Source organism: Salvelinus alpinus, chromosome 2 (assembly GCF_045679555.1).
Source record: "Salvelinus alpinus chromosome 2, SLU_Salpinus.1, whole genome shotgun sequence".
In the NCBI taxonomy this organism is placed as follows: Eukaryota; Metazoa; Chordata; class Actinopteri; order Salmoniformes; family Salmonidae; genus Salvelinus; species Salvelinus alpinus.
This window is the reverse complement of record NC_092087.1, coordinates 43,474,361-43,488,874: the sequence shown is the minus strand read 5'-3', so window position 1 is coordinate 43,488,874 and position 14,514 is coordinate 43,474,361. Positions and strand designations below refer to the sequence as shown.

The 14,514-nt window shown below is 41.4% G+C and overlaps 2 protein-coding genes across 2 annotated transcripts in view; one reads left to right on the top strand and one right to left on the bottom strand.

The window, feature by feature from the left end:
• Positions 1-3,023, bottom strand: part of slc2a11a (solute carrier family 2 member 11a) — a 17,992-nt gene extending 14,969 nt beyond the window's left edge. The window contains exons 1-2 of the mRNA XM_071380134.1: positions 2,956-3,023; positions 2,019-2,089 (exon numbers count right to left, since the gene is read on the bottom strand). Coding sequence (XP_071236235.1) covers positions 2,019-2,030 — 12 coding nt within the window. The 5' untranslated portion in view covers positions 2,031-2,089; positions 2,956-3,023. The remainder of the gene's footprint in view (positions 1-2,018; positions 2,090-2,955) is intronic.
• Positions 1,624-14,514, top strand: LOC139562439 (protransforming growth factor alpha-like). Its single transcript, XM_071380159.1, has 6 exons — positions 1,624-2,082; positions 6,058-6,213; positions 8,482-8,596; positions 9,556-9,705; positions 9,984-10,093; positions 11,499-14,514. Exons 1-6 carry the CDS (start codon positions 2,040-2,042, stop codon positions 11,504-11,506), a joined length of 582 nt encoding a protein of 193 aa, XP_071236260.1. The 5' UTR covers positions 1,624-2,039; the 3' UTR covers positions 11,507-14,514.

Below are 14,514 nucleotides of genomic sequence, written 5' to 3'. Positions count from 1 at the left end.
GGTTTGCTGTCAAAAATATGTTGCATAAAATGTACTTCATTATTCAATGTATTTCTTTTTACTGCATCAGGGATAGCGTACACAGACGTTCCGGCTTTACAGCCTTCTTCAGTCTACACACACAGCCATGCAATCTCCATAGACAAACACTGGAAGTAGAATGGCCTTACTGAAGAGCTCAGTGACTTTCAATGTGGCACTGTCATAGGATGCCACCTTTCCAACAAGTCAGTTCATCAATTTTTTTGCCATGTTAGAGCTGCCCCGGTCAACTATAAGTGCTGTTATTGTGAAGTGGAAACATCTAGGAGCAACAATGGCTCAGTCGTGAAGTGGTAGGCCACACAAGCTCCTAGAACGGGACCACCGAGTGCTGAAGCACGCAGCGCATAAAAATGGTCTGACCTTGGTTGCAACACTCACTACCAAGTTCCAATCTACCTCTGGAAGCAACGTCAGCACAATAATTATTTGTCTGGAGCTTCATGAAATGGGTTTCCAAGGCCGAGCAGCCGCACACAAGCCTAAGATCACCATGCGCAATGCCAAGCGTCGGCTGGAGTGGTGTAAAGCTCATCGCCATTGGACTCCGGAGCCGTGAAAACACGTTCTCTGGAGTGATGAATCACGCTTCACCATCTGGCAGTCCGACGGACGAATCTGGGTTTGGCGGATGCCAGGAGAATGCTACCTGCCCCAATGCATAGTGGCAACTGTAAAGCTTGGTGGAAGAGTGGGTCGGGCTAGTCCCCCTAGTTCCAGTGAAGGGAAGTCTTAATGCTACAGCATACAATGGCATTCTAGACAATTCTGTGATTCCAAATTTGTGGCAACAGTTTGGAGAAGGCCCTTTCCTGTTTCAGCATGACAATGTCCCGTGCACAAAGCAAGGTCCATACAGAAATGGTTTGTCGAGATCGGTGTGGAAGAACTTGACTGGCCTGCACAGAGCCCTGACTTCAACCCAAACACCTTTGGGATGAATTGGAACTGGATGAATTGGAACTCTGGCTGCAAGCCAGGCCTAATCGCCCAACATCAGAGCACAAACTCTAATGCTCTTGTGGCTGAATGGAAGCACATTTCCACAGCAATTTTCCAACGTGTAGTGGAATGCCTTCCCAGAAGAGAGGAGGCTGTTATAGCAGCAAAGGGGGACCAACTCCATATAATTGCCCATGATTTTGGAATGAGATGATTTTGGAATGAGATCCATGGGTGTTGTTGGATCAACATAAAGGGAGTGATTGCTCATCATCCTTTTATGTTTTATGCTGATTTGTGAAACCGTAATTGCCCTAGGCAGGCATAATCAGGCCTACAGAATTGAGCAATATGAAGTATGCATGAATTCTGGATAGCCCATCAGTACACCCACATATGGGTACACTAGACCTAGGCTATACAGGCACGGCTCATATGAAAGCCACCACAAATTGAAATATGAAAGCTGGTAACTTGAAGATTGAGTTATCATAATGAGATTCTTGTGATGGGAGTAATTCTACAACATTCCCTAAAAACAAGCTATTTTAGGCAACTAGAAGTGAGCCCGGCAGAGAGAGCAATATTGATTTCTCTCTCGCTCCCTCCTCAGGGGAAACCATTGAAAGGATTATGTGTGAGAGCGTTTATTTAGACTGTGGAGGAGAGTGGAATTGTTTAGCGCTTGGACTAAACGTATCCGTTTAAATTGAAGAGAAATTAATCGAAACAAAGTATTTGAAGACTTGTTAGTTGTTACGTTAAATTAATGATATATCAGACAAGGAAACTCAGCTTGCACATGGCACTGGAAATTAATCAAGTTGCCGAATAGCGACGCACTTGCATTTTTTTGCGAAATTTCTGAAGACCGTCAGTAGCCTATAGCCTAAAATACGCGGAAGGGGTTTTGTGATGGAAGAAGGATTTACTTAATTTTATACAAACACATTTCTCTCTCCTGACTGACCTATGCGAGCATATACAGATGGTTATAGACTTGAGCAAAGAACACTAGCATTTCGGAGGATTACCTTGACAAACATACAACCTTCATGATGAATCGGGCATTCTGGGATGTGATCTTTCTCATTACTGGTGAGTTCTATGAAGAAGACAAAACAACACAGTTGGTAAAATATTTGAAAGACTACAAGCGAAGTGGCAGAAAGTGGGAATGATTGTAAAATGTTGTATTGGCGGGGGTTAGTGTATTGGAATGTGTTATACCAGAAGGGTAAATGTCATTATGTCCTAATAGGGTTTGCGTCTGTGGACCTTTTTCCTTATAAATTAAGCCGCAACCAGGGGACCCATGGGGGCCTCAGTGAGTGTAAGGTTTCCCTGAAAAAGCGCGGGAAAATGTATAATTGAATTATAAAATGTAATCAGTAACCTCCATTTCCCCAATTTATCACATTTTAAGGAAGAGCATTATTTTAGTGAGCATCAGAAAGGAGAAAGTTGAGAACCCCAGGACTATAAACTAGCATACCCTACCTACTCTTACGCAGGAAGTCCGGTTTACAGTTTTGATTGTATATGACTCCAATTTGTGAATTATAACCATTGTCAGGCTCAGTGATATTTCAACATTTCTATGAGAAACAAAGATGGTACCAATGAGCCACCATTGATGTTTTATGAATGCTGCCAGTGCAGACCTATTCATAGGTTTCTAATGGCCTCATCCTTTTAGTAGGTGATACTTGACCCTGTTACTGTTATTGGCTGGTCAGTCACTCTTTGCGTCCCAAATGGTACCCTATTCCCTTGATCACGATTTACATTTCCATTACAATATGCCTAAGTCATTGGTCTTCTGTATAGGGAGTTTTGCTAAGAGCCCCGACGCTTAATCGAAACATTAACACGCGTCACTTGCAGTATGGTTTTGGAAGCATAAGGACCCTTTTATTTCATATCAGCGAGAAATAATAATAATTTAAAAAAGGTTAAATTGATACACACCTTGATAGGGTTAGTGTTACCACACTGCCATATCTCCGCGTCACAGCGTTTGTTTACGAAGACAAGAGGCAATCACCTGTGCTATCTAGCATGCGGCAAACACCTGTGTGTAAGCGTAACTCGGGAAGTGTAGGTCGAGTGTAGTTTTGTCGGGTGGACGCACCCAGGACCGAGTTTGAGAAATCCTGTCCTGCTTTGTGCACATCTTTTGACCAGGGCTCATAGGTCTCCGGGGTAAATCCATTTGAATTCAGACACTGTTTGACAGCATTCCTTTTGATTTAAACAGAACCTTCCATACATGAAGAAGTGATCAGAAAGTTACTTTTTGGACCTGAATGCCAAAACATTCAATAGATAAAGGTGCTCAAAGTTGACCCATTTTGCCTACCCCACCATTCCCTGAGACATCCATGTCTTCATCACTGGAAAAGATTAACGGTTGAGTTTGATAACTTACAAAAGCTTACATTTAAAATCTTACAAACAGTGTTGTCAAACTATTTTATTATTTATTGAGAAAAAAAAAGGTTCACATATGTTGCAGCTTAGACCATATTTCACATCTGAGGTTTTTGTGTTGTGCCCGCCATCGGTTGAGACACAACATGCTCTTGAATACAGGGTGGGTGTCATTTCAATCATAAAAAATGGATTTCCCTTAAGATCACTGCAATTTAGCTGCTACTTCATTTAAATTTAATTGAAATCATAACTTCTAATTACTACCACAAAGATGGTTGCCGGTCCACCCACCATCGAATGTCAACTTAAATTGTCATGTCTATTCTATCTATATTTCTATGATTTCAATACGTTTTCTATGGAGGATTGACAGTTTGAATTTAAAACAACAGATATTCCCATTCAAGTCAATATTCTCTGATGGGTGAATGTCCAAATATCTTTGGAAGTTGACATTTCACAACACAAAAACCATAGATTATTTAAAATAGGGTCTAAGCTACAACATATGTGAATATGAAAAACATCTGAGTTTAGGCGTTTTTAGATAAACCTTTTTTTTTAAGTACATTTTCACAGAAATGATAAAATACGTTACCCTGTTTGCAAGCTTTTAAATGATATCATTCTCAACCATTTTATATTTTCCAGTGAAGAAGACATGGATGTCTCAGGTATGGTGGGGTATGCAACATGGGTAAACTTTGAGCACCTTCTATCTCCTTGAATGTTTTCGCATTCATGTTCAAAAAGTAACTTTCTGAGCACTTCAACAATGGGCAAATATGTATGGAAGGTTTCGTTCAAATCGAAAGGGGTGCTGTCAAAAATTGATTAAATTCAAATTGATTTTACCCTCTTGTCAAAAGTAGTGCACTATGCATGGAATAGGGTGCCATTTGTGACGCCGCCTGCCTTGACACAGCATTCCTCCACCGTCTCTCTCTCTGGACTTTGTACCTTGTCACACTCAGTGTCCTTAGCAACATCAGGGACGTCACCCATTGACTGACTGATGAAATGCTCAGTAGTTCTCCTCTCCTTCCTAACCAACTGACACTGATTAACCTGTGTTATATGAGCAGTGTGTTTTCAACCATTATTTGAATTGAACCGGAGAATGAAGCTCTAATTTGATACTCAGCACTTTCATTGTCATTGTCTGATATCTCCACATCACTGAATCTCGTCTCTCATTGGCTGCCTTACAGAATTCTAATTGTGTGATCGCTCTCCGGGATCGGTCTATATTAAGACTATCCCAGCTTAGTCCCATTACAGACCCATTGTAGTGTGTCCATCCTTTCATCCCATTGTCATTCTTGAAATACGCAACACAAGCTGGTAAGAGGAAATCCAAACATAATGACAAATGGGAAAGTTGTGTGAGAGTTATGAGTACAGCACATGCCTCAGGATTCAACCCTCGATGGGCCCAATGCAACAGAAAAAGGGAAAGTGGCTAATTAAGGTCAAGAACTAGAAATAAGATATAACACCATTTCAGTGCAATATGTGGTTAAGATCTCCTGGCAAGAGGGACAGACGAGTCAGGTGGACACCCTATGCTCCCAAGTGGGCCAAGAGTTTTAAGTTAAGTAAGTCTGATATGTTAACATATAGTGGTTTGGCAACGGAAAACAAAAATGTGTGTCCTTAGGTAGTACCTTCATTTCAGTCAGCTTCTGTCTACTGAATAGGACTCTGGTTGATCAGTGAGGACATAATTCATATTGGGATCCATGAGTTGGGAGATGAGTTCTATTTTAAGAGCAACAAGTCATTTGTAGACAGCTTGTTTCTCTGATTCAGTCAACTAAGTCACTTTGGATGAGAGCTGTTAGGTACCCCCCAAAAATGTAATAATTATACTGAACAAAAATATAAATGCAACATGTAAAGTGTTGGTCCCATGTTTCATGAGCTGAAATAAAAAATCTCATACATTTTCCATATGCACAAAAACCTTATTTCTCTCAAATGTTGTGTACAAATTTGTTTACATCCCTGTTAGTGAGCATTTCTCCTTTGCCAAGATAATCCATTCATCTGACAGGTGTGGCATATCAAGAACCTGATTAAGCAGCATGATCATTACCTTATGCTGGGGACAGTAAAATGCCACTCTAAAATGTGCAGTTTTGTCACACAACACAATGCCACAGATGTCTCAAGTTTTGAGGGGGCTTGCAATTGGCATTCTGACTGCAGGAATGTCCACCAGAGGTGTTGCCAGAGAATTTTATGTTAATTTCTCTACTCTAAGCCACCTCCAACGTCGTTTTAGATGGAACCCATGTATTTGATACTATTCCACTCCAGCCATTACAACAAGCCTGTCCTCCCTAGTTAAGGTGCCACCAACCTCCTATGCATTAGACATGGCAAAATGTATAGAATTGCAAGGAAATTAGCTTTAAAACTGCAATATTTTCTCTGCACCATTGACAAAACTCGTAGAATTGCAGGGGGGATGTTCCCCAATACAAACTGGAAGGGGGTGCCTGAGTGGAAAGGTTTAGGAACCCCAGGCCTAGTGGGATCTTCTTCAATGTCCCAACAGTTTCTTTATCTGATCATGATTTAAAATCAGTACCGATTTGTATACCTAGGCATTTCATCTGTTTCTTTTAACAGGGTCCCTCTTTACCTATGGAACCGGACATGATAATTCTACTATTGCTACTAATTCTACTATGACCACCACCCCTCCTGTGATTACTACCGCTGTAAACATTATGATCTTTTCTACCACTACCAGCACCGTTACCACAACCAACCTTCCAGTTAAAAGTAAGTGTGTGTGTGTTCGTGTGTGTATGTGTGTCTCTTCAGGTGACTGACAGTCTAAATATGAATGCCTCTATAAAACCTCTCTACAGGGTGCTCCAGAGAATCTTTCACCTCTTCAGACTCATTGACTGGTGCCAAAGTTAATTCAAGGCTTCTCTAGTGAAGAGTCAGATGGCAACATAAAATGCCTTACAAAAGTGGACACATACAGACACTGTGCTGCACATGAATGAATTAGTTGAATTTTTATATGAATCTAGTCCTCTGTTTGGATAGAAAGTAGCCAGTGTGGTAGTTGTCAGACAACGCTAAAATAAAAATCCTATATCTTTATTCCCAGGCGACCACCGATCACATTTCAGTCATTATCTGTGAGTCACCACAAAATCCAGAAATGCCCTAATGGCATTTTGACCATAGGGGGCCATTTGGGATGCTGCCAGAGGGGCTGAGGAGTAGTTGGGGCAGATACCTAAGGGGAGAACAGAGAGCTTTTTACAGGCTCTGAAAGAGAGAGAGGAGAAGGGACAATGCATGTAGGCTGGAATCCAACCGGCCATTTACCAATGGAATGGAGTGTGTGACGGTCGGCTGTAATGCAGCCGTCTATCTCTCTGTTCATCCTCCCTCTCTCTCTCTTACTCACTCCCTCTTTCTCTGAATGCCACATTGTGGCATCTGTTTTGGCTGCCTGAGAAAAGATACTCAAACTTTTGTTTGGGCCAGTCCAGTTGGAATTTGGAACTCATTGTACAGTTGATGAGTAAGAAATTCGTCCAGACTCTGTAATTTGGTTACTGTGTTCCTCCTGAGTCTTGACCCCTTCAGCTCATTCCAATGTTCATTTATTTCAGGAGATTCATTCTGTTATTCCAGCATCGTTTGCCCATAATAAATCACGTTTGATTGGATGTAAAGGAAAGAGGCAGGAGAGGGATGGGGGCCTGTGTCTGAAAAGGTTACTAGCTGTCAAATCCTTGCCTCCTCCGTCCTTATTTCCTGAAGTCCTCTCAAAGCTCAATGGAGGAGAGGTCTGAAGAAGGGACCTTTTTGATCTTCTCCTCAAATGCACTTTGAGAGTAATTCAGAAATCAAAGGAGGAAGCAAGGATTTGACGGGTATCTTTTCAGACAAAGCCCTGGAAAGAAAAGGGTGAGGATTTTACTCCTTGGCTTCAGGGATGTGCTTTCTCCAGACTTCTAATGGGTTTGATGATGGACAGACTTGTTGTCTGCTGTGTCGTGGCACTGGGGATTTGATTGGGGTTTAACTTGTCCCTTTGCATGCGACACATCTTAATGCATGGTTGCCCCTCGGAGGGCCTTGTCCCTGACATAAGCCATGACAAAACCCAAGTCACTCAGAGGTAACAAAAGAAGTACAGAGCCTTCAGAAAGTATTCACTCCCCTTGACTTATTCCACATTTTGTTGTGTTACCGCCTGAATTCAAAATGGATTAAATAAATGTTTTTCTCACCCATCTACACACTTTACCCCATAATGACAAAGTGAAAATAGGTTTTTAGAAAGTGTTGATCATTTATTGAAAATGAAATACCAAAATAACTTATTTACATAAGTATTCACACCCCTGAGTCAATACATGTTAGAATCACCTTTGGCAGAATTACAGCTGAGTCTTTCTGGGTAGGTCTCTGGGAGTATTGCACATCTGGATTGTACAATATTTGCCCATTTTATTATTATTTTTAAATTCTTAAAGCTCTGTCAAATTGGTTGTTCATTGCTAGACGACCATTTTCAAGTCTTGCCATAGATTTTCAAGCAGATTTACATTGGAAGAACCTCCCTGGTCTTTGTGGTTGAATCTGTGTTTGAAATTCACAGCTCGACTGAGGAATCTTACAGATAATTGTATGTGTGGGGTACAGGGCTGAGGTACTCAAAAATCATGTTAAACACTATTATTGCACACAGAGTGAGTCCATGCAACTTATTATGTGACTTGGTAAGAACATTTTTACTCCTGAACTTATTTAGGCTTGCAATAACAAAGGGGTTGAATACTTACTGACTCAAGCTTTTTAGTTTAAATGAATTTGTAAAAATGCCTATAACATAATTCTACTTTGACATTATGGGGTATTGTCTGTAGGCCAGTGACAAATGTAATCAATTTTAAAATCCGGCTGTAAGGCAACAAAATGTGTAAAAAGTCAAGGGTGTGAATACTTTCTGAAGCACTAAGTTTCCTCTGCCTCAGGGCCTTGAAAAATGTCCATATGTATCTCCTGTCTCTGACTCAGAGTTTGTGGCAGCAGCTGTTCGATCACACTTCGATGACTGTCCTGACTCGCACAGCCACTTCTGTTTCCATGGCACCTGTCGTTTCCTGATTCTGGAGGAGACGCCTGCATGTGTGTAAGTTCAACTTCCTGTCCTGTGGTGCAGAAAATGCAAGGATCTCTCTCTCTCTCTCTCTCTCTCTCTCTCTCTCTCTCTCTCTCTCTCTCTCTCTCTCTCTCTCTCTCTCTCTCTCTCTCTCTCTCTCTCTCTCTCTCTCTCTCTCTTCTCTCTCTCTCTCTCTCTCTCTCTCTCTCTCTCTCTCTCTCTCTCTCTCTCTCTCTCTCTCTCTCTCTCTCTCGTCCCACAGTCGTCATTATTTCAATATCCAATGAGTCATTGTGTTACTCTGTCTGTATGGGAAATTGTTATTCAATAGTCATGAACTTGTGACCTGTCCTTGCTGGTGTGCAGTCACAACATAGCATATGTCCTAATTATTATATTTTGAGTGGTCCATCTCCAGTTATTAGGAGTTATCGGGAGTTTTTGTTGGGTAACCCACCCAGTGTTAATGTCTGTGACTGACGGTTGAACAGCGCTTTCACGCTCCTCAGAACAATATGTGTTTAGGATCTGTTATGCCAGTGCTCTGTTTGTACACGGATTCGCTGCAGTTCATAGAGCTGGTCTAAGCATGATGCAAATTGCACTGGCTTATGGAATTAGAGAACGGCAGTTCACTTCTATCTGACTGAGCAGAGTAGAGAACTCCCTCCAGGATTAGGCTCTTTACTAAATAGCTTTTTAGTAGTGAATCCTTGAGACCATTTGTTTGGCATGTTCATAATACGAAGGGTATTGTGTGGTTGTTTATCTGATGCAGAATAGTTTTGCAGACTGATCTTCACTACTACCTAATATTCCTAAAACTTAGGCCTACTAATTCTACTTCAACAATATATTTATAGATGTTATTTATTGCTGTGGTCTCTCCATTGCAAATGGAGTCTGTGAATTTGTCAAACACCCCTGAAGGAACAAGTCCATGTTGCTGTATGAAGTTTGATGTCCTTTCTCCTCTCCATGTTGCACAGGTGTCACCAAGGCTTTGTAGGGATGCGATGCGAGCACGCCGACCTGCTGGCCGTGGTGGCCACCAATCACAGGCAACAGACAGTTGCTACGGCGCTAGTGCTGTGTGTGATTGGCTGTGTCTTGACGATGCTGCTCTGTACACTTTTACAGTAAGTACATCATGTTATATCTTGATTCTGGTCAATTGGAAGAACACAAGTGAACAGAAATGTCACCATGACACTGCCCCGGTCACTGAACCTACATACTTGATTGTGTAGACATCGGCGTCATCACATAGTTGATTAACCAATCCTACTGCCCATGCTACCATGATTTTGTTCATAAAGTAAGATTAAACCCTGCACTTTTACTGATAGTCTGTATAAAGGTTAATGAATGTGTTCACCCAAAATCATCTGTAATTGAAACATGTCCTCTCTCCCAGTTGCTGGTGGAGGCGGGATGGTTTGGGGCGGAGGCACAGACTCCACTGTGCCCCAGAGAAACAAGGCAGTAGGCTGAAGGGCCGAGGTCCCTGCTGTCACTCTGAAAGTGGTACAGACTTCCTTTTTAACTTTTGCCTAGTTTGTGTTTCACATTCCAAACTATCATCAAGTTTGAAATTGGAAACTACAGGGGTATATTCATTACATCTTGCAAAGGAAACCAAAAGGAAGCAAGCGGAACGAAATGGTAGGGACCTACCTGAATTTGTCCAACAGAAACTCTCGTTTCTGTTTGGAGTAAACTGTTTCTGTTGTAAAACGTTTAAACGGTACAAAGAATACACCCCAGGGGTTCTAATTATGATAATCGGTAAGGGGTCTTTTTGTAATCGACAGGAGAAGGTAGCTATGAGCCCTTAAGGTAGGTTTAATAGCCTACTGTGTCCTAGCTGCTGAAGCATACTGAAGCTTTTCGCTGTGCATTTAGGACCCATCTGGTTTGATCGTGACGTTATTAGAGGCTCATGCTGTCAGACCTAATGTATAGGAACCATTGAGGTGTTGCTGACACTGTTGTAGCTAATTGATTGTTTCCTTTCCTTAACATCCATTGACATGAAGATCTCACTTGTGGAGCTACTCTAGCTCTTCTAAAGGGTTATGAGAACACTACACTGAGATCATAAAGACAGCAAAATACAGTCTTGACCATATCAGAACAGGATTCTCTATAGATCTATTAGTTACAGTGAATCTTTTCAAAGATATGCTTACTACTGTACTCGACCACACCCTATATGAACTTTGAATGTTCTTGGCTTGTGTTTTTTGTGATGTACACACCAATAACATGATCACACCCAGACCGCAATGTCAATCAAATGATAAACTACTTTCCTCGATAGATACTGTAGTTAGATGCTTGAAAGACTCAGTAAATACAGTGTTCTCTCTTAACCAGCAGTGGCATGCTATGGGTCTATCCGATGCTTATGCAAACCCAGGACCAATATTTCCTTAACGTCTGCCCCCTCGTGTAAGTTTCATATATCATGTAGAAATATGGACTTCTTCAGAAACAAATTTTTGATTATAAAGGTACTTTTCTGATTTAATTAAATGACATTTTCTGTTTCTACTTTGTCCTCTGTCAGATCACGTCCCTTATTCAGAAGGTACCATTGGGGCTGTGTTTTGTTGTCGATCCTATTTTAGATGGTCTAGACTATAGACTCTAGCTCTGTTTCGTGGGATAGTGTGTGTTTTTTTTGTAGTCCTGATCTGAGGCTATACATACAATTGCTGGAAACTGATCTCTCGTTTTAAAAGAGGGATCAGACAATTGTCATGGAATCATCCCCAAACCTTATGTGCACTGAGTAGAACGTAGAGTGACTTTGAGCTTGACTTCCAAGTCTCCATACCACATTGTCATCGTGGAAGTTTCTACAAAATGGGTTGATTTCATTTCCTTATTTTCTGAAACCTTTTTTTATCTTATCATTTCCCCTCAGTGGTTTGAGAGAGAAAACGCTGCTTGGAACGCCAGGGATTTTCACGATGGGCTGCCTTCTCTTCCCATTTGTCCATTCAACCCTAATGCCTGCTGGGACTACTATGGACTACACACAAGATGGAATCAGACACCCTGGCTAATAACATCCTCACAAGACTGAAAGGGGTATCTTTATTACCAGACCAAGGGAAGTTGAATGTCATATTTGATGTCATATTCTCCACAGACCGGGATTTACAGAACATCAGCACACTTGGAATACTGTGATCTCACTACTGTTGTAATGCATGGAGAGAAGAGAGGGAAACTGACCTGTCAGAAACACGGAACTCTCCGGAAGATCTCTCTGGAACCTGACTTGAGGAGATCCCCTCAGTGTGACATAATGACTGTAATAATAATGATGTCAAGGACATGGTCGGGAACATACAGCCCGTGCTGGACATAACTAGACAAAATACTTGCAGTCCTCTAAGGATTTTGGAGCAGGAGAGCATCTATTTATTTCAGATTTGGATTTGAGGGATAACTTTGTTTAATTCACTTGAAATCAGAGGAACTCAAAATTCTCTCTCTTTTTTCTCACTTTTAAAAATCTACACAAGCTAAACACAGTATATAATAATCCAAATTTAAAGCACACAGAGATTTTTAAGGTGGGGCAAGAGTGTTTAAGTTTCTGTTTTTCAGCAAGAGATATTGACATGCCTCACCTGACAAAAATGGGAGATTCCCAGTATCAATGTCTTTTTAACCCCACTGTGGATTAAGGACCAATGGTGGGACTTGGACATAGTAATGGGAGAGATTATGTTTGGATTAAATACATGCAAAAGAGTAGGTTTTAAGAGGACTGTGAAGCATCCAAAGCATTGCCAACCTATAGTCCTTAGTAACTTGTAAATCAAGTAATATACCACCATAAATTAGTATTCCTGATATGAGTCTTGCATTGCCATTGCACCTCAGATGTAGTGTTTATTGTTTCTGTCCATTCCTGCACCAAACCTGCATTACATTTAGGTTTCTAAGTGAGTGATGCACAGACTTTGTTGTGTTCTAACACTTGTTTAATGCACATGCATGCAGTGTTGGGGTAACGCGTTACAAAAGTAACATGCGAGGTAATCAGATTATTTTATGAGTAATGGAGTTAAGTAATGTTACTTTTTCAAACTGGGTAATATTATGATCTTGTCAAACTCGTGCGTTACTTTCAGAATCATATCTCTACCGGGCACGTGTTTCCATGATCCGATCTCGACTCGTTTCCTCATTTAGTTCCCAAAAGGCGGAGAAAGTCTGTTTGGAGAAATCATGACAGCTGCTGTCCATAGCAATATATAGAGGGCGCACATCTGATATTTGCCATTGATCTTTTCCGTCTAGTGACAAGTGTGCCCTCTATACATCTCTATGGGTCCGTGTAGCCGACATGTGGTCTATAACCAAAACTGGCGGCTTGAGAGAAAGATTTTGAATGAAAAGATAGGAAATATGTACAGATATTTGGCTTACAATGCATTCGGAAAGTATTCAGACCCCTTTTTCTACATTTTGTTATGTTACAGCCTTATTCTAAAATTCATTAAATTGTTTTTTTTCCTCATCAGTCTACACACAATACCCCATAATGACAAAGCAAAAACAGGCTTTAAGAAATGTTCAATAATTTATTACAAATAAACAACTGAAATATGACATTGACATAAGTATTCAGACCCTTTACTTAGTACTTTGTTGAAGCACCTTTGGCAGCGATTACAGCCTCAAGTCTTCTTGGGTATGACTCTACAAGCTTGGCACACCTGTATTTGGGGAGTTTCTCTCATTCTTCTCTGCAGATCCTCTCAAGTTCTGTCAGGATGGATGGGGAGCGTCGCTGCACAGCTATTTTCAGGTCTCTCCAGAGATGTTAGATCGGGTTCAAGTCCGGGCTCTGGCTGGGCCACTCAAGGACATTGAGACTTTTCCCGAAGCCACACCTGCGTTGTCTTGGCTGTGTGCTTAGGGTCGTTATCCTGTTGGAAGGTGAATCGTCGCCCCAGTCTGAGGTCCCGAGCGCTCTGGAGCAGGCTTTCATCAATGATTTTCTATACTTCGTTCATCTTTCCCTTGATCCTGACTAGTCTCCCAGTCCCTGCCACTGAAAAACATCCCCACAGCATGATATTCCAACCACCATGATTTACCGTAGGGATGGTGCCAGGTTTACTTCAGACGTGACGCTTGGCTTTCAGGCCAAAGAGTTCAATCTTGGTTTCATCAGACCAGAGAATCTTGTTTCTCATGGTCTGAGAGTCCTTTAGGTGCCTTTTGGCAAACTCCTTTTGGCTGTCGTGTGCCTTTTTACTGAGGAGTGGCTTCCGTCTGGCCACTCTACCATAAAGGCCTGATTGGTGGAGTGCTGCAGAGATGGTTGTCCTTCTGGAAGGTTCTCTTATCTCCACAGAGGAACTCTGGAGCTCTGTCAGAGTGACCATCGGGTTCTTGGTCACCTCTTTCATCAAGGCCCTTCTCCCCTGATTGCTCAGTTTGACCGGGCAGCCAGCTCTAGGAAGAGTCTTGGTAGTTCCAAGCTTCTTCCATTTAATAATTATGGAGGCCACTGAGTTCTTGGGGATCTTCAATGCTGCAGAAATGTTTTGGTATCCTTCCCCAGATCTGTGCCTCGACACAATCCTGTCTAGGAGCTCCAAGGACAATTCCTTAGACCTCATGGCTTGGTTTTTGCTCTGACAACTGTGGGACCTCATATAGACAGGTGTGTACCTTTCCAAATCATGTCCAATCAATTGAATTTACCACAGGTGGACTCCAATCAAGTTGTAGAAACACCTCAAGAATGATCAATGGAAACAGGATGCACCTGAGCACAATTTTGAGTCTCATAGAAAAGGGTCTGAATACTTATGTAAATTGCTATTTCCAAGAACCTGTATTTGATTTGTCATTATGGGGTATTGTGTGTAGATTGAGACATATATATATATATATATATATATATATATATA